General features: G+C 41.0%; 2 protein-coding genes across 2 annotated transcripts in view; one reads left to right on the plus strand and one right to left on the minus strand.

Annotated features, from left to right (window-relative positions):
- Positions 1 to 18,699, minus strand: part of AK8 (adenylate kinase 8) — a gene marked incomplete at its 5' end in the record, with an annotated part of 73,345 nt that extends 54,646 nt beyond the window's left edge. Inside the window, 5 exons of the mRNA XM_082492435.1 lie at positions 4,359 to 4,427; positions 11,025 to 11,138; positions 11,855 to 11,904; positions 15,931 to 16,015; positions 18,622 to 18,699. Of these exons, the coding sequence (XP_082348561.1) occupies positions 4,359 to 4,427; positions 11,025 to 11,138; positions 11,855 to 11,904; positions 15,931 to 16,015; positions 18,622 to 18,699 (396 nt within the window). The remainder of the gene's footprint in view (positions 1 to 4,358; positions 4,428 to 11,024; positions 11,139 to 11,854; positions 11,905 to 15,930; positions 16,016 to 18,621) is intronic.
- A 201-nt stretch (positions 18,700 to 18,900) lies between these two features.
- On the plus strand, positions 18,901 to 23,677 carry SPACA9 (sperm acrosome associated 9; the record flags this gene model as incomplete). The annotated part of the gene is made up of 4 exons (XM_082492679.1): positions 18,901 to 18,974; positions 19,573 to 19,728; positions 22,573 to 22,775; positions 23,293 to 23,677. Exons 2-4 carry the CDS (start codon positions 19,585 to 19,587, stop codon positions 23,675 to 23,677), a joined length of 732 nt encoding a protein of 243 aa, XP_082348805.1. The 5' UTR covers positions 18,901 to 18,974; positions 19,573 to 19,584.
- Between the last annotated feature and the right edge of the window lie 532 nt (positions 23,678 to 24,209).

Consider the following 24,209-nt stretch of genomic DNA (forward strand, 5'->3'; position numbering starts at 1 on the left):
AGTACAAAATCCACAGTATTAATTCTGTTTCCAATCACATAAGAAAAATATTGCAATTAAAATGCATAGATCCCCTTTCAAATGGAAAAGACATATACAATGTCAGGAAGTTTTAGTGACCATGAATTACTTTTAAATAAAAGATTTTTAATAACCACCACAACTTGGAAAAGTCAATTAAGTGTTTTTCCTAAAAATAGCTGAAACCTTAACGAGACCAATAACATCCACTCCATTCTTGCTGAATGTCAAGGAAACTTTATAAAGTTTTTTTTTACCCCCAGTTCTGTAATATATCCAGCACTGATTCGGTGTTGCTGGCGATAACAACAGGAACATAAAATGTAGGCAGGACACCATGCAGCTGTTGGCATTTTAACCATCTTGTCACCTTACTCAGAGTTTACGTGACCTAATACTTAAAATAAGTCACTGAAAGATTCTTCCTTCACTATTAAAAGGAGAACTAGAACCATGTCAACAATTACAGAAAGCATGGGGCAAAAAAAAGCACAGGGTGGATGCAGATGCAGCCTTTGGCGAGCAACAGATTTTACTTACACACTGATGGTTAGTAAAACTCACTTTAACAATATCTCAACACTGGAAAAATTAGCTGTTGAAATCCTACCTTCTTTTAACTTCTTTTAAGGCAAAGATACTTAGGTGAAAAAAATAAGCATGTTGGAGAGGTTTTAGAGTTACTGTCATAAAAGCCCTAAACTGAAGAGTTATTCACCTACTTGCTAGTTTACAGCAACTACTGCCATCCGACAGCTCTCCTCCAGATAGCACTAGAGGACAGATGGCCCCAGCAACTACCACCTTTGAGAGATCATGTGAGAAAATATTTAACCAAAACTACTGAAAATACCAGGGGTACCTGGGCACCTATCCTACCTGCTAACTAGTAGTAGCACAACCAGAGAAGCTGGCAGTGTTAAGCTGAGGGAGGCTGTGTTTGGGGGCTGAAACCAGCCTAAGCCTAGCAGTTAGCAGACAGAAAAGCAGTTTCTCTCTTGGGTTTATCATCTTTCCAACTTTCATTTCTACAGGTTTAAAAATATTTTAAATATAGTCACTAGAGGAGAAGTTTCACTTAGAATAGATGTTCACATCTTGCCACAAGGACAAGGTAGTAAATCGTACAATCACCTGACTTGCTGTATATCCATGATATCTCATTGCACTGCTTACATAAAAATTGTTGACATTCATAGTCTTTTTTTGCTGCTCATTTGCTAGTATATCCAGAGCTGACAATATTGGTTTCTCAAGTGTTCCTCAGCTACACTTCTTAATTTGAAATGCCACAAAAATGCACAAGACGGTACACCACATGCATGCGTTTAAAAAGGTTCTTCTGCAAATTGAAAGGACTAAGTCTTGTGTGGATTTAGTACAGACAAACAAATACATTAAATACTACCAGATATTTGATCTGGAGTGCTAAATAATAAATAAATAAAATAGCTCAGCTAAAAAGACCTTCAAGAGAAATCAAACACCTATATAATTCAAGCACAGTGACTAGGAATGCAAAAGTTTGATTCTACTTTGCAAATTCAAAAATAACAGATCAATTATGGAGTAAGGTATACAGTATTTTGTACAGCCTTAGGTTTTGATAAGCCTTAGGTTTTCTGCCAATCTCTTTACTCCTTTCTTTCTAAGGATCCAAAAATCATTGTTTCAATCTCCCAGATGATGAAGCATGGAGCAAGAAACACAGGACCCTAAAACACAAAACCACCCTGGTCCATTTGGAAAAGAAAGGAAGGGGGTCATGTCCTTATACATAATAAATTAGAAAATTCTTCCACAGTCTTCCCAGGCCTCGATCATACAAGGTTTAGGAAGAAAATAAGAGCTTGTGTGCCTTTTGCCTAAAATCTGTGTCTTATCTGCATGGCAAAGTAGATTTTATTAGTTCACAGTAAGTGGAAAGAAGGCAGGAGTGGGTATCAGAAAAATCTACACTTAGCAGTTTAAAGTTGCCAGTACATTTTAAATGCTAACATCTTGATAATTCCCCATGAAAACAAATACCGGTGTATCTTAAAAGCACAGGGTTCAACCCACCACGATGTTACTCCAAAGTTGCAAGAATTCAACCCCATGAATGTCAATGGGATTTATACCTGGTATAAATCTAGATTCATTTAGAGATGAGCTAGGTTTCTGTTTCATGAATTTCCCTTCATAAAAACAACTGCTCACATTTCTGTGAAGGAGCAGTCATCCTATACTGTCATTTGTAAATATCTATGGCAGCCAATAATGCACCCCGGATTTTTGTTACAGTAAGTCTATTGTTAAACCTGGATTTAGCTAAAAATGCAATGACATGTTCAAAAATCACCCACCTTAACTTATTTTTACTCTGTCAGGCCTTTCTCTACTGATGTAAAAAGAAGGACTTTTACAGCAAGATACTTCCCTAGACAAATAAGGGCTCTGTCATGCAAATAAGGGCACTGCCATGCACTCTTCTATGATGTGGGAAAAGAACTAGATTAGCTGGGCAAGGAAAGCTTTATTTTAGCTTAATGACTTTTCTTGGTAACATTAAACACCAGCAGGTAGCATTCTAAATTCAATTCTCTTGCAATCACTGGATGAGATAATGGGATAGGTCAAAGTTTAGCTATTGCTAGTTCTAAGCTATTGCTTAAAGAGAGCAGCATACCACCTATTTTGCTACAGCTAAATGCTTGCAACAGAAATATGACTCAGACAGATGTCCTCTAGCAAACCTGTCAGGCAAGAGCAATTGAAGAGATTACAACTCCAGCTATTCATTACCCTCCTGATCAAGTTATCCTTTCCACAGTTCATACACTGTAATTGACCGTCTGATCTAGTTTACACAAGACAGGTCCGTTGAAAGCCACTTCCATCAGTGGCTTAAGCTAAGATACTTGACTTGCACTGACACACATGAAGACTTCTTTTACAATCATTTACATTATCTGAGTTCCAAAACCAAAAACCTTCAATTGCGGCAGAAATTTTTTAAAAAATTCTTCTAGTTTTGTTGATGTTTCTCTGCATCTGCGCTACAGAATTACCATCTTAAAAACTACAGTGCAATGGCCCAGCCCCCAGGATGATTTTGTTTTGCATGGATGGAAGGACCCAGTCTGCAGATCATTGCAGGCTACACCAAAAATCACAGAGACAGAGAAAGAAGTACAGGACAAGGTTTTCAGCATTTTCATTTTTTTTCAGTGCCTAATGCTAAGAAGCTTTAGGAAGCAATTTCCACACTTCAATGAAATGTTAATTATCAACCCTGCTTTATTCAGCCAACAAAGTAGATGATGATGTTGAGAAGCAACAGATTTACATAAAACTATGAACCTTGCAATATGTCTATGAGGTCCTGAAGTACTAATTACCCCCGACCCAAAGGTGTGGGTGTGGCAGTGTGTTCTGAAAACATGTAATGTTTATCTGAAAAAAGTTTAGTCCTTTATGAATGCCCATCTACTTTGGGCTACGGACTTTTTCCTCTCAAGAACTGCATCAAAGAGCGTGCAGTCCATATTGTGGCACTGTTTAGAAACAGTTTTATCCATTAGATTTGTATGTCTCTTACAAATAATCCCTTATAATGGGCTGACTATGGACTCAATAAACCATAACAACATCTGAGATTTTAAAGGAGACAAATAAAAGAGATTTTGCTTTCCTTGAGTCCAGAAGTTTATTTCAACCAGTATTAATCTACTTAAGTTCCCTTTTGGTTCTATATTAAAAGTCTCTACTTACATTAAGGCTAAGCATATGGGGGGAGGGGAGAGAAGGAGAGGGGAAGCTACACATCTGAATACAGCTAAACCTATTCAGTTGCCCATTTGTGTAAACTAACACTGAACATGTTAATTATTACCTAGAAGAGAATATATTCAAATGCAGTTTTTCCTAACACGGGAATTAAAAAGACACAGTGAGAAATAAAGAAAATTGATAGGATTAATGTTCGACTCTTTCTTCCCCCCTTCTTCAGTAAGAGTTAAAATCTTAACTCAACATATTGATTTTTATATATTTTCTGTTTATCTGTTTTGTCCACTATAACTCTGCCAGTTGCCCCAGGCAATCAACAAAGCTATGCTTGTTCAGCCTTTGATCATCTCTGTGCTAGAAGATTAGCATATGCATACTCTCATCCTCCCCTTTATCCTGTTAATAAAGCTCCAAACTCCCTCTGCTGATGTTCAAGAAAGCAATCCGCTCCAGAGCCCCCAATGATTTGCCCCCATTCCCTCCTCTGTTCAGGACTCAGAATGCTAACTACTATGCACGAGTTGTGTAAGTGCTTATCCACCGGCCCTCTGAGGAGCAATTCTTACTTGTTTGATGCAGTCCACATTTGACAGACGTTCCTGGATCAGATTGGTCCAAAGCGCGTTGGGAATTTTCTAAAGAAAGAACAAAAAAAGGCTGAATATTCACAATTGAGTTCAAAAGGAATTTTACCATGCAGGCATATTCCGGTTAAAGGTGAACTGAGATGTCTTCTTAAAAAAAAAAATAAATAAATCTGTGCAAGTCTCAAGTCATTAACATAATATATCAGAGAGTTAATAAGGGCACAAAAATCAGTGTTAAAGGTAAGCCGAACACAAAGCCTACATCCATGCTTTTTGCACACTAACACACACATTGGGCATCAAACCTGAAAAGGGATCCATAAGATCCAAAAGTAGTCCTTTCTACCACAAGTATCTGACCCACTACTGCTTCATATGTTAGTGGACTCACCATTAGTGATCTTAACAGCTACCCTGTGAGACAACCTGAATCTCAAACACAAAGAAAATAACAGAAAGAGTCTGATTTTCTGGAGATTTGTTTCATAGTATTAAGTAACTCTCACTCTTTCATCATCCAGAAAGTTTATTTTAAGAACATTTTACTGTTAAAGTTAATTTTAAGGTTAAAGTTAGTTTATTTTTAAATTCAGAACCATGAAATGGGATTGAAACTCCACGGGCCAAGATTTTCAGAAGTGCTGTTACTTTTTCTGACTATTACTTTGCCCGTACCTAGAGATGTTTTGTAGGACAGTATTTTCTATCTGACAGAAGAACAAAGTTCCTTTACAGATTCAGCATTTTGCCCTCCCTATAATATTTCTTCCATTGTTATATTAGATTTCCTGACAAGAAAGTAACAATACCCTTCTTTCCTTCTTGTAAGAATTTTCTTCACTATCTTGGTAACATATGCTTTTGTGCTATGCTGAACTTGGTTGAACAAACTCTACATCAGGCAGTTAAACTTGATAAAGTCTGAACCCTCGGCCATGCCAGCCAGAGCAATTGTTAACTGTCTGACTAAATGCTTTGTCTCAGTCTCATTCATTTTGTCATTACTGGTAAAATGACTCCTCAGAAAAAAGTTCTGCAGTCAGATCCTCTACCTCCCAAGTCAAAAAAAAAAAAGATCTTTCACTTAACAATGTGAGCTTGACTCTTTGTTCCACACAGTTCTATATATTGTGGATTCCCATCTCTTTTTCTAACCAAACAGTCTGAAGGGCATGATCATTAAAAAAATAGTATTTCTGTAGGCTTACATTATACTACAGAATATAGATAGATATAATGAAAATGAATTATGCAGAAAGATTTCATAACAATCTTCATTAGATCATGCAACAATTTCACCAGGAGTGGTGGAGACGCTACCACAAAAGTCACTCTAAAGTAGCGTGGAGTGAGCACTCTGGACTACACAAAAGAGACCAGTCCTTGGCTGGCTGTGGAATGGACAAGGTGGCCCAGTCAGGCAGTGGGTTTTCTTATTTTGTTTATCTCTACTGTCCCCCATTCTCAGTGCCTTTCCTAATATCAGCCATTCATAAGGCAACATTCAAGCAGGTAAGAGAGAAAAAGGGAAAGAAATTGCTGTGTTTCTTGAAAGTCAGCAGGTCCCGTAGGGTGGTGCGTCAAAGCCTCCTGCAGCCTCACGCTGCTGGAGCTGGGTCTGTGGCTTTGAGTCTGTCACCTTCCAAAGGTGCATCACGCTGCTATCAGAAACAGCTAGTGTCTTGCTTACTCCTTTGATGTGTCATGTCAAGACAGGCTAGCAACTGCCGGGGGTCCACTCTGCTAAGCTCTGCCAAACCAATTTAAGCCAAAATTATACTAACTTCTTTCAGTGCAGTGGTATTCTTAAGTCCTCTCTTTTGAGCAGGGTTTAGTGCACAAAAATAATCAAGGACACACACGCAGGTATTTCAGTGGTTTAGTTCCTTCTGCTCTCTGTGGCTTGATTCCAGTCTCATTTCCTGGTTGCTTTCCTCCCACTGAGCAGTGGCCTACAAAATCATTTTCAATAGGTTGCTTGTACAATGCCTAATTATTTAACTAGAAATCATTAAATTTTATTCATATCAGATAGCACATTTATAATTTCTCTCAAACACATAACTATATGAGCCTGGTAGATGGGACTTCACCTGCCAGAAATCTGCAATAATGGACAATGACACACACACATTTGACAACCGCAGTATCTTACCTAAGGCACTCTGAGCCTGTCCCAATCTCCAGTTACCTAACCCACTCTTTAGGAAAGACCTGCTGCTTGAATGTTAAACCTTCCAAAAGCCATGGTAGTTTATGTTCAGACCACTCTTCTATACACACTGGTTTAATCACTATTTCCATAGTGCTGAAAAACTGTACTCATCCCTGATAAATTTTAAACATTCCATGTTATTTCAGGGACATCACATTTCATCTTACATGCCTGATCTACTCAGAGTTATATTTTTGCAATCTTTTTATAAAACTGCCACACTTTTTGTTGGCGGGATGGGGGAAGCACTCTCCCTAGACATTTCCTTTGGAAGTTTTGGATATATTTGTCTTGAAAACAGTTACAGCTAAAAACTTCTGACTTCGTTTGCTTTACAGTTTGCACCTCAGAGAGAAAAGCAGTCAAGTTTGAAGAAAGTGGGTTTAGTATTTTGATAATGATGAGGGTTTAGATTTTACTTGTTCAGATAAATACATATGAAAGGCTGGTTTGTTTTGCTGTTGGCTTTCTGGTTGTGTTTTTGTTTTGTTTTGTTTTTTAATATATACACAAGACTGGAACAGTTCCTATTTGTTCCTTCGTAGTGGCTTGTCCTGAAATAGATTAGAACACTGAACATGCATAGATAAGGACGCTTTTGGTCTTCCTCTCTTCTATTATATTTCTTCTTAAAAAGCACAGGGATATGATGCAACTGTAGAGTAGTTTTAAATCATTACATAGTATGCAAACACCTTAACTGCAATTTAGTATAGCATTAAGAGCACACCCATCGCATAAGCCCACAATTACCACAGTTGTTTCAACTTCTTATTTTATCCAGTTAACAGGAAAAGTGAAACATGCAATAGCTCATCATTAGACTTCACTATAGGAGAAACCTGAAGGTGCTTCCTATTAAGATTATAATAACTAGAGATGAGGGAATAATTTGCAATGATTTATCCAAAAATGTAGCCTCTTTTTCTGTTCATGGAATATTTATTGATAGCTCATGGTTCTTCAAATGTATTGAGTATTCAAAAATATTTTACTTCTTTTTGGAATATTTTTACATGCAGAATGATCACATTTTGCTTTGAAGGGTCAGTATTTAAAATTCACCACCTGAGCTGTGCTCATTAGTAAGTGGCCAGGTGTGTGTTAGTGAACGATTGCATGTCCAACTTTAAAAATTGAGCTTTGGAGAATAATCGCGTATTTTAAATACAACTTCCATGAACTCTTGTGCCAGGAAAACTCAAGTGCTTTAATGTTCACTGGAAGCCAACACAAAAGAGATGAAAGCTTGCTAAAGATAAGAAAGTAAAAATACATGAACAAACATTTGCAGACCTTTATGCAGCATTTGCCCAGATCTAGTAACATTGGCCTACTGACCTAAAAATGAATGACCTTTGGCACTGGGGTTAATTTAGCCACAGTAACCTTATATGCATGAAACATTCCTCTAACAACATTAAATCGCGTTATATGATCTTCACACCAGACCTTCAAAAACACAGTCTTAGTTCCTGCTTTTCCTCTTTCCATTTATTAAATTGCTTTGGCCAGGACTACAACTTTTTAATGCCCTGGTTGTATCAAACACAGTATAAACAGCTATTGTTCTGTTCCCGAATAGACATTCAAACCCTATTAGTGCTAATGGATGTTATGTATGCTGGAGGAGTCAAATTTACCACTTGCTTCAGCAGAACCTGGGGTCAGTTACAACAACAGTCGATTTAGCCAGCAGACATGAATCAGTAAGGGAAAATATGGCTCTTGAGATGACAATTTGGTTACATTTTAAGTCATTGTAAAGCTTGCATTGATTTAGAGGAAATAAGGAGTTCCCTCCTAGTTTTAGGAGTTACACATGAAGGATCAAACTCATATAAAAGAACAAAAGAAATGAAAACATTCTTCTAGGATCTAACATCTCAAAACCAAAGGCAAACGGCACAGTAATAAACCACTACCAGATTCTGCTCTTCGGGCACTCCTTACTACCTGATTAGCCTTGACATTTTTGACTTTCATCTTCCACACCATCCATCTTTTTAAATCAAATAAGCCCAAAAGGACACCCTTGAAAGTGCATCTGTATAGTCTGAAATATGTTAATAATTACAGTAATTAAACCAAAGGGAATTTTTGCTTTAAATTCTCCCCCTCCAAGTTGAAATTTATGAACCTAGCAAAACAATCTTTAATAATTAGAATGAAGATTTCAAAGTACATATTCGCAATAAGAATCACTTTATATCATTCCAGCCAAAAGCAAACCTTTCTGCCAGAAGTTCAGTGAGTTCAATGAACTCTTTCCTCTCAGATTTTTAAGTATATTACTTGAGGCATCTTCAAACTTCATTCACTAATGCAGTGTAATAAACACTACCCTATTTTCAGCCTAATTTTCTATGTATCACACCATCTATCATCTCAGCAAATTACAAATCTGTTGACCAATTCCAGTGAAATTCAGCTGTGGTGTAGAATTCTCAGATACGAAATTGCTTCAGTTTTTATGACAATAGGTGACAAGTGAGAAAAGAAAAACTCAAACTAGCGGACTTGCCAGAGAGAGTCACAGAAAACCAATCTTCTTCCATTCTATTACTCATGGAACACTTTGACACCTAGAGAAAGGAATCAGCTAAAAGGGCAGGGATCAGAAGCGCAGATGCTTCTTTGTATTCAGGATACTCTTTCAACATATTTTTCCGATCCACTTCTCACTAGCCTTTAATGATAAGACTACACTGCTACATTGCTGATCAACTAATTCTGTGAGTCATGACATCTGGAAAAAACGTTCTTCAGACCAACTCCTTTGAATCATAGAATGGTTTGGGTTGGAAGAGACCTTAAAGACCATCCAGTTCCAAGCCCCCTGCCATGGGCAGGGACACTTTCCACCAGCCCAGGTTGCTCCAAGCCCCGTCCAACCTGGCCTTGAACACCTCCAGGGATGGGGCAGCCACAGCTTCTCTGGGCAGCCTGGGCCAGTGCCTTACCAACCTCAGAGTAAAGAATCTATTCCTAAACCTCCCCTCTTTCAGTTTAAAACTGTTACCCCTCATCCTGTCACTACACTCCCTGATAATGGGTCCCTCCCCATCTTTCCTGTAGGCCCCTTTAGGTACTGGAAGGCCGCTATAAGGTCTCCCCAGAGCCTTCTCTTCTCCAGGCTGAACAACCCAAACCCTCTCAGCCTGTCCTCATAGCGGAGGTGCTCTAGCCCTCTGATCATCTCTGTGGCCTGCAGGTGGGCTCTCGCCAATGCGGAGTAGAGGGGCAGAATCACGTCCCTTGACCTGCTAGCCACGTTGCTTTTGATGCAGCCCAGGATGCAGTTGGCTTTCTGGGCTGTGAGTGCACATTGCTGGGTCATCCTGAGCTTCTCATCAACCAACACCCCCAAGTCCTTCTCCTCAGGGCTGCTCTCCAGCCATTCTCCACCCAGCCTGTATTCATGCTTGGGAATGCCCTGACTCACGTGCAGGACCTGGCACTTGGCCTTGTTGAACTTCATGAGGTTCGCATGGGCCCACCTCTCAAGCCTGTCCAGGTCCCTCTGGATGGCATCCCTTCCCTCCAGCATGTCAACCGCACCACACAGCTTGGTATTGTCAGCAAACTTGCTGAGGGTGCACTCAATCCCACTGTCCATGTTGCCCATAAAGATGTTAATCAGCACAGGTCCCAATACTGACCCATGAAGAACACCATTCATTGCACGTTAATTAGGAGGCCCACAATGAAGCATGAATGGATTTTAAAACCTGTCTGGAACAAACCAGGTACTCAGAGTTGGCTAAAGTACATCAACCAAAGAACTGAACAATCTCCTGAGTCGGCTGCTATTGCCTCAGCTTGAGAGCTTCTAGGGTTTTCAGTAACTGACTCCTTTTGAGTCATACTCCTTTTGAGTTAATGCACCAAGTTATCTGTGTCATGCTACAGCAAAATCAAGCATGTACAACTAAGTAGCACTATTAAATAAAAAAAAAGTTCTTTGGGTACATATTTTCCAGACCATTTTGTACCAGAGGAGACCTTAGAGATTGATTCTTATTTTATTAAATTATCAGACATGCTGAAATAGAAGACAGTTTGTTTAATGATATAATGAACCATTTTTTACATTGGATCATGCATACCTGGACTTCTTTCAATTTTGTTGCTCATGTCTAAAGTTAATATTTTCAAGACCTCCATTACTTTACATTGTCTTCCGCTCCTGCCCCTATTCTATGGCCTGACACATTTCTTCTTCGTTCATATCTTCTTTTCTAGCAGATGTGACCCTTCTTCTCTGAAAGGCCCTGTACCTACATATACACAAACCAATGTACAAATCACCATAGAAATAAGAATATTTACTCTGATCTGCTCAACTCATAACAGTGGAAATCATGGGAATGCCATATAATTCCTCTTCTGTGACATGAGAACTACTATTATTATATCCTCTTACACACCTGTTTTCTTTCTTTATATGCCTTTGCTTCCTTTGTCAGCGCTAATATTTCCTTGAACAACAAAGTCTCCTGAGAGATACGTATGGCATCCAAATGTTTACAAAGCCACATTGCCTGAGGGAAGAAGAAAAAAAACAACAGGTTGAAATATTTGGAAAGAAAATGAAGCATTTTTTCAGAAATCTGCAGAAAGACAGAGAGCACTTTCCTAGCCTTCCACTTAAGTATACAGACTATATGTGTAACTTTAAGCAGTTGCTTGTAAAGATGTTCAAGAGTCTACAGCTTTGAGTAAGGACTTTTTCATCTACTGTACTGTAACATAGATTTTAAAAAAGAAAGCATTCTTCCTAGCACGCACACACCACCATCATCTGCAGTTTCTGTGGTCAGCTTTCTCTGTGGTTCAAAAATAACCGTGACATTTTCAATTAAGCGGTACCAGTGGACATGACTGACAACTGCCCATACAAATGAAGCAATCCACAATATGGGAATACCAAACATGTAACTATGGTACTCCTTCCACATTAATTAATCCTGCAAAACAGCTGGGAGAACAAGGCACACAGAATTCTGTTGCACTACAGCAGCAATATCACTACCTGAGCGAGTTCTTGGAGAGCTCACACGAACACTTCCATTTAACCTGTAGTGTAATATACAGGCATATCCCTTAGGAATGACACCTTCAAATTTCTTGTGCTCCTCTATCACTTAGATAATTCTGAAAATTATTTTGTCAGGATGAAATTGTCACAAGCGCTGAGCTCGGTAGAAAGTGAAAAGGTAAGCGGACACTATTATAACATTGAAGGTAGTATACTTACAACTGTAGTTTTCCCAGAAGCAGGTGGACCAAGTACACAAATTCTTGGAGCTATGAAACAAGAATATGTGCATGTGAAGATGCAGAACAGCAGAAAATGCAACCAGTTTCCCACTATTGCATTGCATAATATAAATGTAATCACAACAAAACAATTGTTTCTGTTGGAAATCTGCCTGAACGGAGACTTCAGGATTGTGCTCCACTACAGAAAAAAAGGGAGAACACTAAGTACCAGCTGGGTCTTCCTTTAATCTCCACAGTCAATGAGATTAATACTCTGACTAAACAGGCCACTTAGATATCTATCTTGTATATCTCTCTATCTCAATCAATTTAAATACATGGATAGTTTAGTGGGTGAACCAGAGCATAAGATACAAACATTTTCTTATCTGGGTTTGGCTTTTATTCCCAAAACATTGACTTAGACCTCACACATTTTGTGATGAAAAAAATATTGTAGCTTGTACATGCAGAACAGGACTATTTAAAAGTTGCTATTATAATAATCATGGGATGGTTGAGATCAGATGGGACTTCTTGAGATTGTCTCTTCTCTCATTTTCCTTACACAGTATGGTAGGGAAAATACTTTTTACTTTGGCAAAGCTTTTGGCTCTCATCACAAAAAAAAAATGCAATTTTGCTTTTTAGTTTCACCTAAACAGGTTGTGTCAGGGTTCAGAGAAGATTTAGATATTGCAAAATTAAGCACGCACTCTCTACCCTTTTTGACAGCTACCTTCAATTTTTCTAGTCATCATTAAAAGTAATTTTCTTCATCTCTGTATCATGTGTTTCTCTACTGCATGTCCTTCTCCTTTCCCTGAGGGGGCAAATCGGGGAAAAATGCTGCCTGGTTCTGAGGAATTCTTAATCTAATGCATACAGACAACACAATAAGCATTACCGTTGTAAGCTTCATTGGGAATGAATTAGAGGCAAGACAAACAAGGGAAAACAGAGTAACTCTTAGGAAAGTATTGGGGACTTTTTTGATGAACACACCTTGGGCTGCAATCCCTTCAGCTGTCATTTTATATTAACATCTTTGATGTTTTTCCCCTATACCTCGAGGGGGGGGAAAAAACCAAACCAAACCAGACTATATGCAGAAGAGACTGATGACTATTTACTGGGAGTAACATAGGTCAAAACAGAGGAGGGGTCTACTCACCCAAAAACCTCTTGATAACCAAGGGAGATAGAGCATCTGATGGCAGCAGACAGGGAAGGATGTGAAATGTATTTTTATGAGGCCTTCCATGCACTTAACAGTTATTGGGCAGGTGCAATTTTTAAACATACATGAAATCCAAATTACAGATTCATCTTTACAAAGTTATCTGACTTGGAAGGTTTAGGAAAAACTCCCCCCTTATTGGTTCTTGCAAGTGCAACAGAACTAGTACACAATGTAGAAAAATACTTTAAAAGGATACATCAGCTGTTTTTATCACCTAATTTCTTTCAAATGTAATGTGATTAAATCCTAGGGTTTTTTTTTAATCTAACACCTTGAAACTCCAGCCCGGTACTTAGGAATTATTTATAAACAGCGTCATAAAAGAGTGCTCGGGTGCCAACACTAATCAACTTCTTCAAACCACTTCAAAGAAAATCAAAAAACCTTTCCATCCACAGATCCTTTTGAGGTTTAACTAGGAGCATGATTTAAAATTCACAAGAAAACCCTTAGGTATTGAAGCTTTAATACACAGCTTTCTTGGACAAACGTTTGATAAAAAACGAAACATACCATTATATACACCATATCATGCTTTAATATTGCCCAGGGCTACTGTAAATGCTCACTTTGTACTAAATCTGGTTTTCTCTCTGCTTAGTGGCTGGCAGCAGATGGGGCAGTGTAATTCACTGATTTGCTCATTTGCACACTTGTAAGACTCCTCTAAAGCATTCTCCCTAAACATATGACACAAGGGCACAACCAGGACACCACTGTATGTAATGTTTAACCCCCTCCAATCAGCAAATAGTCAGTATTTAATACTGGAGGTCTGAACCAGCAGCTAAATGAAGTCAGGAAAATCTAGAAAATGCCTTTTTCTTCAGTAACAAATCATATTTCATTCTGTGTTTAGTCTTGATGAGATGTTACAGGATTTACTCTTCCAAGTAAAGTAAGTTTCAACATTCAACAATTATTTTAGTAATAACAAAATTAACCATGGAATAATGCAAAAGAATAGCTGGACTCACTGAGTTGCATTTAAGTCCAAAAGATTCTATGATTAATATTAATGCGACAAAATTTGCTTAACTTGTCAGAGAAATCCTTTGTCAAACAGCAAAAGCACATAGTACACGATGTATGTTCTTGCAGAACTTTTTTTACATTTCTTCAGAAGTTTGACTCTAAAGGAAGAACTCACAGAAATGCCACTTGGATCCTGAACGCTTTTATTTATTGGCATAAACAAAGATGCAATGTAGAAAACTAGCATCTTCGTATATGAAAGAATTATCAGTCTTCATATGGTTCTTTAAGGTTTTTAGAAGGATCACATGAAAGAACAATAGCACAAAGGCTTAAGCAAAAACACTTAGCCACACATTTGACCTACAAAATTTTCAAGACAGTTGTAAGCTATAATCATCATTAGACTTGTTTATATTTTTAAGAGTACTTTAGATCCTATTATTAATTAAAAAGGTTTTCTAACTTCACACCTGGGATAGATGCAGTGCTTCTTTTCCACACGTCTCTGTTTGAAATTTTCTCTAGGGCTAAAACTGTCTAGCAAGGCAAGATCATGAAAATTCATCGCTTTACTGATGGCTCTAATAAGTTTTTTTTTTTTCTTCTAAATAGTCAGCACCTTCCACCGTGATCAAAAAGTAAAATCAACTCTGCTACAGATTTCTGTTACATTATTTTCCATATAATTTATTCTTAAAACAACATTTAGGCTTTAATTTTAATTAATTAATAGGGTTTTCCAGACCAAAAGCAGACAGTATTTTTCCTTTGACAAACAACTGCTGTAGTCCTATCTTTAGCCTCTAAGTATTGAAGTCATGAAATGGAAACCTGCCTGATTTTGTTCAAATAATACTGTGGGGCTTGAGGACAAATGTTAGCTCAATGTGAAGAAATTTTATCAGCATTCTTTCAAACCTCATGAAATTCTTCCACATGTTTTCCATGGGTCTATAAAACAGATTGATTACTCATGCTGCCTACATCACAAAAGGCTGGGCACAATTGGCAGGATTTGATTTTGTTTTGGTTTGGTTTTTTTTTTATGTTTTGCAGCATTTCAATCAACATCCATCTGATCCACCACCACTAAGAGCTCACAGCACCTCTAGTGATAATGATTTCATTGATGCTGCAGCAGAACTTTCATAATGGTTTACTGTGGTTTTAAAGAAACATCAAAGCAACATGACACCAGCTACCCCTGACAGCTCATGCAGAACAAAAATTATAGTTCAGTTGTGCATACCCAAATATAATCTGCCTAAGGGTGAACAGTTTGTAAATCAAATAATTTGATTGAGTGTACATGCTTTTATTGTGCAGAATACAGTCTTCCTATTCAATTTACCAGGTTTTGTTATACATACAAGGAGGCATGCTCACTGTTCCTTCATCTGAGATGCCACTGAGCAGTGGAACTCATTAACAGCAGATAGTAACTAACTAATCAAAAAAACAGAGAATCTGCCAGCCCAGGTAGAATAGGAAACCAAATTTACACCTGACAAAAGGAGTAATTAGCGAGCTTAAAGACAACAGGAAATATCAGATGGGGCACAGAACACATTAATAATTGATACACTAGAACTCTTTGTTATTCCCTTAGAGGGTTTCATTGTTATAACTGTTAAAGTGCATTTTTTATTAGATTACCCACTAAAAAAAGAAATTAAAAAGCATCTTACCTGTAACTATTCCAAAACGCTCACCTTTTTCTTTTTTTTTTCCCCCCCTCAAGACACAGTCTAAAAAGTTTTATCCATCATTTGCCAACTGAAGCCCAGCCTTCAAACAGCTATTTACAAATAAGGAATTGAACTATTTATGGTGTCTCAGTTTTCACTTACCATCATCATTGTTTTGCTTTAAATGGTCTATCATATACTGAATGGGATCATCTGGCTTATGAATTAATAGTTCTTCAAGCATATTCTGAAAATAAATAGGACAAAGTCAGAAGAAAATTTAACATAGCTACACAGTCATGATATATTGCATTTTTTACAGCAATGTTACAGTGAGGATCTTAAAGAGTTTATAAATGCTTATTCATTTTCTTAAGCCCCCTTTCACAGACAAAATTGAGACTATGAAATCTATTTTAGAGGCTGAAAAACTGAAGTAATGCATGGTCAGAAAATTGCCAATAAAAAAAAATAAGCCATTTGCTTTAACTTATTTATGATATGTACAGACACCAGAAAAGTTTGGCTTGAGCAGTCTGGTGTTGATAATGGTTGAGTCAGCATTGACATAAAAACCATGCAAGGAGTTTCAAAACCAGAGTCAACTTAAATTAGTATCTCTGCAGGGCAAGTTAAACCTCCTTCTCAAGCACATTCCCACAAGCCTCTGACTAGCCTAGACGGCTGCAGAACAGGCAAGACCTGCAGAAAACACAAAACCAACAACCAGCCAAAACCACAAAAGCAGCACATCTCACTTCTGTAACTGTACCAGTCTTCCTCCTACATGAATAGTAAGGCGGGGGTGGGGAGGCTTAAAACATTTCCTTGTATCTATTTTTTATCCCATTTTCATATTAGATGTTTGAGGTTATACAGGGCCTTGCTTCAGCTCCCACCGATAGCAGTGGGGATCTTCCGCCGATTTCAGTGAGGTTCGTAGCTTTACAGGCAGAGAAAGGAATAACACTAAGAAACACTAACTCCACAGATTTTCTCACAAGACATTTCAGCACAGCCAATAATTCTGTAATTAAAACTAAACATCAAACAGCAACTAATGTTCTGACTTAGATTACCTACTGAAATGCTCACACTGGAATAGGATGTCTTTTTCTAAAAATCAGTCATAATACTTTAATATTTGCAAGTAAATTCCATAAAGTCTGTATATTCCATAAAATTTTATACTCTAACCAATTGATTGTCTTTTATTGGAGTCTATTTTCTTTTTCTGCTTCATCCACTTCATTAGAATAATTAAAACACTCAATTTTGTTTATATACTGTTTCACATGCAAGTTCTGATGCTTCAAGGTCTGGGTTGCACATAGCATAACATAGAAAATTGGTATTTCTATTGGAAGTTCATTTAAAAATTATTACTTTCCAACATTTATTTAAACTAGAGAAATCAGATTTCGGCACTACAATTATCAGCAGCCTTAAAAATAACAAACCTAGAGAATCTGATCTTATTACAATTCAAAACTGTTCTGACAACGACTGATACTTTCACTATCTTGTGCCCAAGTCCTATCCGTGCTTACACGCATGTTTCATTTCATGCATTTTAATTTCAGATGAGCAGTTCTGTTAATCTCTGGGGGAAGGTTCACAGTTTGGGATTTCATGTTTTAGGTTTCACATTTTGGGTTCTGTAAATGTTTAAGTTTAGGACAATAATTTCAAGCTGCGTTTGTACCATTATGTTGCTCCAATACAACTGAAGTACAAAAAGAACACAACACTGAGTAAATCCCGTAATACGAGGACCTGCAGCTGCATTCAATGCAAAACAGTATTTCCATAAAAAAAAAAAAACAACCCACAAACATTACACCACACCGATCATACTAAACGACCCTGAAGTTACATGAAAAAAAAAAAAAAGAGAAAAAAGAAAAGAAAAATGAACACTTGTGTATTTTCCAATGAGATTTGAAAAAGTACAAGGGCCTTATAACATATAAATCTGAGTTTGGAGAAGAGTTATCACCGGTACACAGGGGGAGGGAGTCTCTCTAACAAGTTCTCGTAACAGAATGGTGCCAAAGTATCTAGTCCCTCGCACAAACCTCCCCATGCTCGACAAAAGGGCTTTTTCCAAACTTACAGAACAAAACATACCTTTCTCTAAGGCAGAGAAACCAATCTTTGCTATTTACTGAAATCGCAACGATGTTAGGAGTGCACTTTTTTTTTTCTTTATTTTTGACACACATCTCCACAGAAAAGCCACAACAGCAGCAGGAAGGCACGGAGAAACAATTTTAAACGGATAATGCAGCTAAAGGGGCTGCAAGGCGTCACCAGCTCCTGCCTTAGGAAGGGCAAAACCTCCGCCTCGGGGTTTTCCCCTCGTTATTTGTTACCGCCGCCGCCGCCTCCTCCCTGTCCTGACAAGACTGCCTTTCCTTCCATGGGCTCAACACCTTTCTTCCACAGGCTACCACTTTGTTCCGCAAAAAAAAAAAAATGACATAGAGGAACCCCAGCAATTGCCAGGCTGCTATTAAAATAAGTTAATTAATTAGGAGAACCCTCGGCCGGTGCACGTCCCCTCAGACAGGGGCACCCGCCCGTTCCTTTCCACAGGAGCCCGGTATCGGCCGTTGAGAAATGGCGGCGGCGCTGCCTCCCGAGCTGGGGCCTCCCCGCGGAAAGCACCGCGGGAAGACCGGCCGCCGGCGGAGGCCATGAAGAAATCGGTCCCCCCCCCGCTACCGCAGCCAGGTCGGCGCTCGCGGGTGCCCCTCGCCGGCCCCCCTTCCCGAGGCCCCCCCCGCGCTCCGGAGGGGATGGTGGGGGGAAGCCACGCGGTACTCCCCGCGGCAAGCGCGGCCCGTTCACCTGCAGGAGCCGGAAGAGCTCCCGCTCCTCCGCGTAGGCGCCCACCGGCGGCGGCCACAGCCGAGCGGGGGCGTCCATAGCCGCCCCTAGCAACCAGCCCCGCCGCGCCGCCGCGTTGCTAAGGAGCGCGTCACCACCGCGCGACGGGAAAAACCCCGCCCTCCTCAGCGCTGCGCGGGGGAGGGGGCGGTGGAAGCGCGACCAGTTAACAGACACGCGGTTGACGTCATCGAAGAGCGACGCGCGCCACCTGTGTGGCGCGGTTACCATGGAGACGGCGGCGCGGTTGCCGGGGCGGCCGGGGGAACCTGGTCAGCCGCTGCCCGCACCGGCCCCTCTCGGCGCCGCTGCCGGTAGGGAGCCGCAGGGCCCGCTGAGCGGCCGGGGGCGGGCGGGAGGACGGGGCCTGGGGGACTGGTGGGTCTCGGGGGGCGGCGGGGGGGCGGCAGGGCTTATCGCTGGGAAACATCAGCCCCCGTGGCAGGCCGGGACGGGGGCGAACGACGGCCCCGGGCCTCCCCAGCTCCGCCACGACGTCCTGCCTGCCGAGCCGGCCGCGTTTAATGTCGGGTTTTTAAGCCGCCTGGGCAATGGTTTTACAGCGGATAAGAGACGCCATCCGTCCCTCCGGCCCTTTCACGGCCGTGTGTTTGATGCATTGCCCCATTATGTTTACAACAGACCCACTAGGGTTTATGGCATCTGATTGTCAGTGGTCCCCTCTGGGTTCTCTACCTCTTTTTGCAGCATCGTTACTACCTCATTGACTTACCCTTTGGGGCTCTGGGACTGCAGAGCTTTGACACAATATATCTTCTCTTTTTTTTTTCTTCTTTTAGTTGTCCACTAACCTATGCAATTCTAACTTGGGTGAAAGATAGAGTTACATGTGTAGAATTGCATCATTTCTAAAAAGTAGCTTCCTTTCTCTCCTTCTCTCCCAAAATCCAGGAGGGGGAAAAAATGAATGAGGTAAAGGAGGCTCTAAGAAACATAGAGCAGAACTACAAGCTCTTCCTGCAGCAGCAGTTTACGTTTATTGGAGCACTGCAGCACACCCGAGAGAATGCACATGACATGATCAGACCTGTGGCAAGCATCAGCCAGGTACAAAGTATTCAGCACTGAGTTCTGTGCCGATGAAAACAGGGACCACCACAGTGCTGTCGTGCACTCGGGTCTAGTTCAGGGATGAATAAATGTTTTTACTACAGTAAGATGCACAAAAACTCTCTAGTAACATTTGCGTGTAACTCTGCAAACCGGTGGCAAAAGATTAAGTAGGGCAGAGAAATATCTATGTTAGGTCTTCTCATTTACAGATAAGGAATTTGATTGCTGAGCATCGCTTTATGCTTTAGTTTAACACCGTCATTTCGCTGCTGAGGCATAGCCAGAAATACAGGGTACAAGAAAACAATCAAACCAACTCTCCTTCCCCAGCCACACATGGAATCTGTAATCCTTAACTTGTAGTAACCAGCATGCTCGCCTCTTCCCCCTGGTATTGGGGCTGCTGTATCTTTCTATAGTGCTTATTAAAAATAATGGCTGTGTTACAGAGGTAGGATGATGGATTGAGGGCTGAAAGTCCCAAGTGGACTAGGGGTTTTCTGGGCTGGTAAGTGAATTGTCTAGGAATTTTTATAACATGGGATGTTTTAAGTAGTGCAAAGAACTTAGACCACTGGCAGATGGGGGGGGGGGGGAGAAATCTAAATAAGAGACAGCAGAACCCAGGCACAACACCCAGCTGGATGCTAAAGCCAGAGTAAAAGCCAAGCTGTTATTAGGATTAGGACACAGAACCGAGCTGGTTGTCTTGTCTAAGGGCTGACTTTCTCTAATATAAGGGCTTTGCTCATAACGTTGAAGATGATCGAGACAGATGTTACAGCCTATTTTCCAAAAATAGGCATTGAGGTTTTGTATGACATTATGCTGTTTCTAAAAACGCCAATATTTCACTGGTATTGCACAAGCTTGGACTCTGCTTCTTGGCAGGGGTAGGGGTGGAAGGCTTGCTTGTTGGGGGGGGGGGGGGGGGGGGAAACACTTCAGAGGTAATGATTTCAGCAATTATATTGATCCACAGCGTCATTTGTGAGATAGTAACATGTGAACGTAGTGGTGGCAAACTGTACTGCACAGGTAGCCCTGAGGGTACAAGCACATTACCCCAGGGGGAGGAGGGGAAAGGGAAAAGAGCAAGTTATGGGGAGAACAGGGAGCAATTGGTGCAGCACATACTGGTGAAAGTTGACTGGGGACAAAACCAGACATCCATTTTATTTCACTACCATTCTCCTGAACCAGCCCAACCCTATTTTTAATTTTGCACGGGAGGACATAAGAATAAAAACAATAAATGCAGAAATACATGTGTTCTCGGCCTAGAGCTGACTAGACTGCCAGCCTTCTTGGGAGTGTAAACGTGGAAACTACCGAAAAAAAAATTATACTGCACCTAGATGGGAATACGGCTGCATTTCTAACCCCTAAAAGCTGTATGTGGTAGCCTTTTTAGTGTTGAGTGATGACATTTCTCAGAGAAAAGAAGAGAGTATAGTAAGGTGGAAAGGTTGAAGAGCACACCACAGTCAGGCAATAGTGACAGCTCCTGAAGACTTCTGGATGCAGTAGGGTGTAAAGTCAAATCCCAAGTGGTTTTGTGAGACAAGCTCCTCGGTCATTGCTTCAGCCAGAGATTCAAACCACCCAGGGAGTCCCTGCACTGCAGAGCCTGGCTGTGGTCATGACATCGGCCCAGCGCAGGAGCTCTCCGTGAACTCCCCTGGCTGCAGCTCAACTGCTCATCAGCAGTTGGGTAATGCAGAGCTGGAGCGCTTGCAAGCCGTTGTTCATGAAATCCTGGTCCCCATCCTGGTTACGCAGCTGCATTAACGCTCTGTTGTTGATGTGGACAACAAGAAGTCCTGTTGCCCCACTGGAGAACATCCAGGCTAAAATGTTATTCTCTGTAGGACTATTTCTGCTCACAGCAGCAATAAAAAATCCTGCCACTCACACGGACACAACGCTCAGCGAACAGTGTAGAAGGAGAATCTGTAGTGGAAATAGACCCTTAGGGGCCATTTTTTATTTTTCTTACAAACCTGCTGAGAATTTGCCCAAGCACATAGCATGGCTTTTCTGTATGCAGGAACTGTACCGATGTTGGAACAGCTACTTCGTTCTTGTCTTGAAATCTTACAGAAAGCACTGAAGATGTTAGAGTCCAGCTATGACTGCCAACCAGCTGCTCAGTATTTTATATTCTGACCACTCGTGTCTGAAGTGCCTGTAATTTCTTTGGAGAAGACACTTAATCTCTTGGCATAAGGTTTCATCCTGCAATACCATTCACTCTGAGTAAGAAAAATGCTCAAGGCAGATAGGGACTATCATTGCTGTAACAGGTTAGTAAGGACAATTTAGGTTAAATGGGTTTAGTTTGCAGTCATATCTGGTGGTGCCAAATAAAGAACCACAAAGAATGCACGATACAAACACAGCACTCCAAACCATTCCCAGTTTGGTCGTTGCCCTCACCTCCCACCCCGCTCTGCCTGGGTGGCCGTGGCAGTGGCAGAGGGGGCCCCACTCAGAGCAGACAGAAAACTCCCCTCACACTCAGCCTGTTTCTGCAGTGCCAGCAGCAGAGCTGTGGATTTGGCTGCGGTACTCCTACACTTCTTTGAAGAGGGAGGAAGGCTCACTGGTGTGCTGACGAGCAGATCCATCACCCCACAGTGTCTTCAGGCATGATGAATAACAAGCAAACACCTCAGGCATGCTCTAGAAATCTTAATACCTGCAGCTGTATTGCAGTTTCCATAGTGGCTCATGCCTGCAGAGTCACAAGAGGAAGCAGCTTCTCGTCACTAACCTAAGCAACTTTGCAGCACAATGTAATTTAACACGCATGACCCTGTCTTTCCCCATGTGCAGGTACAGTCCTACATGGACCATCACTGTAACAATTCCACGGACAGACGTATCCTCAACATGTTCCTAAACATCTGTAATGATCTAAGCAAGCTCTGCCACAAGCTGGAAACCGTGCATTCTGGCAACAACATAACCAATGGCATTTTGGAGAGATGCAAGCTGCTCCTTAGCCACAGCAACGATCTGAGCACCATCCGAGCTAAGTAGGTATCTCCATCAGCTTAGTTTCTTTGAGGCAATTGTCAATGCTGGGGCACTGTCACAAGAATGCATATTCCCACTTCTTCATCAATTCTGTCACAACACCTTTCTCGCTTTAATTTCTGGCTTAAATGACGGTGCAAGGTGCTACAAAAAGGGGGTTGGTTTGTTTATTTGATCATTTTACTGGTGCATGGAAGGGCATATACAGGTAGTCCCATGCAATGCTCGGGCAATTTACCTCCTCCTTCCTCCTTTTCCTGCTCTGCATGTAGCTAATTTCTGTGGGGCAAGTGTCTACGTGCTCTTGAACTCTTCCAGGTCTATCCCAAGAGCCAGGGCGGTGTGTTTGGCATGCCTCATTTATCCAGATGTAAATCTACCCGTGCTTTTTTGTTTTGGGGGAACCGTCTGGCTGTGCACTTCTGCTCTTCCCACAGGGTCTCAGGGTGGCACTGTGGGCGCACCAGGGTTGCTTTGCTGGGACTACTCTGCCAGTTGTTTCCTTCTGTCCCACAGATACCCCCACGATGTTGTGAATCACCTGAGCTGTGATGAAGCAAAGAATCATTATGGAGGTGTGGTAAGCCTCATCCCCATCGTTCTAGACTGCATGAAGGAGTGGGTAACCCACATTGAGAAGTTGCCACGGCACATGCTGTATAATGTGAGTGGTGGAAGTGCTGTCTCTGAGAAGAGGGCACTCCAGGATGCACCAGCTAGGGCAGCCATTTCCCAAACTCCACATTCTGTGCACCTTGAGGCTCAGATCTCAACTAGTAACAAAGATAACGTGCAAGTGCAAGGGAGTGAGCATGTCCGGAAGAAGAACCTAAATGACACAGAAAATCACAGTGGGAAACTTAAAGGTCCCTGGAAACCACCAGGTAGACACGCATTTTAAGGATGATCAAGGTTCACGCATCTTCTGCTTACCACCTTTAATCAGGTGGCTGATTCAAGACAGTGAAATGAATACTAGAGATTCTTCCTGAGTCCACTTTCTGAAGAGTTAGCCCTGTACGCCAGCCTTGGACAGATACATACTCTCTCCCTTGCTGATGCTTCCACTCTCCTACTTAAAGGCATACCCCAGCAGAACTAGCTGTACCACTACAGCTGGTCCCTTTGACCAGAGCTTCGGTGAGAGCAGGGAACAGTCAGGAGCAATCATGTTATAATCACTCAGACACGAATCTTGCACTAGCTACTTGAAATGGGTTTTTACACTTTCTCAGCCTTCTTTCTGAGAAGCACCCGCTCACTGGCTGAAGCCAGAGGTGTAAAGAACCTGCATGTCTGAAGGACATAATGCAGAGCAGCAAAGGCCTCTCATTATAGATTCAGATATTTGTTTGAGATTTATACTTGTCCCTAAAGTTCCCTCACCCCCATTGAATTTGCCTGGTTATTTGGATCAAAGAATCAAAGTCTCC

Source organism: Vanellus vanellus (assembly GCF_965231255.1).
Source record: "Vanellus vanellus genome assembly, chromosome: 18".
NCBI classification, from domain to species: Eukaryota; Metazoa; Chordata; class Aves; order Charadriiformes; family Charadriidae; genus Vanellus; species Vanellus vanellus.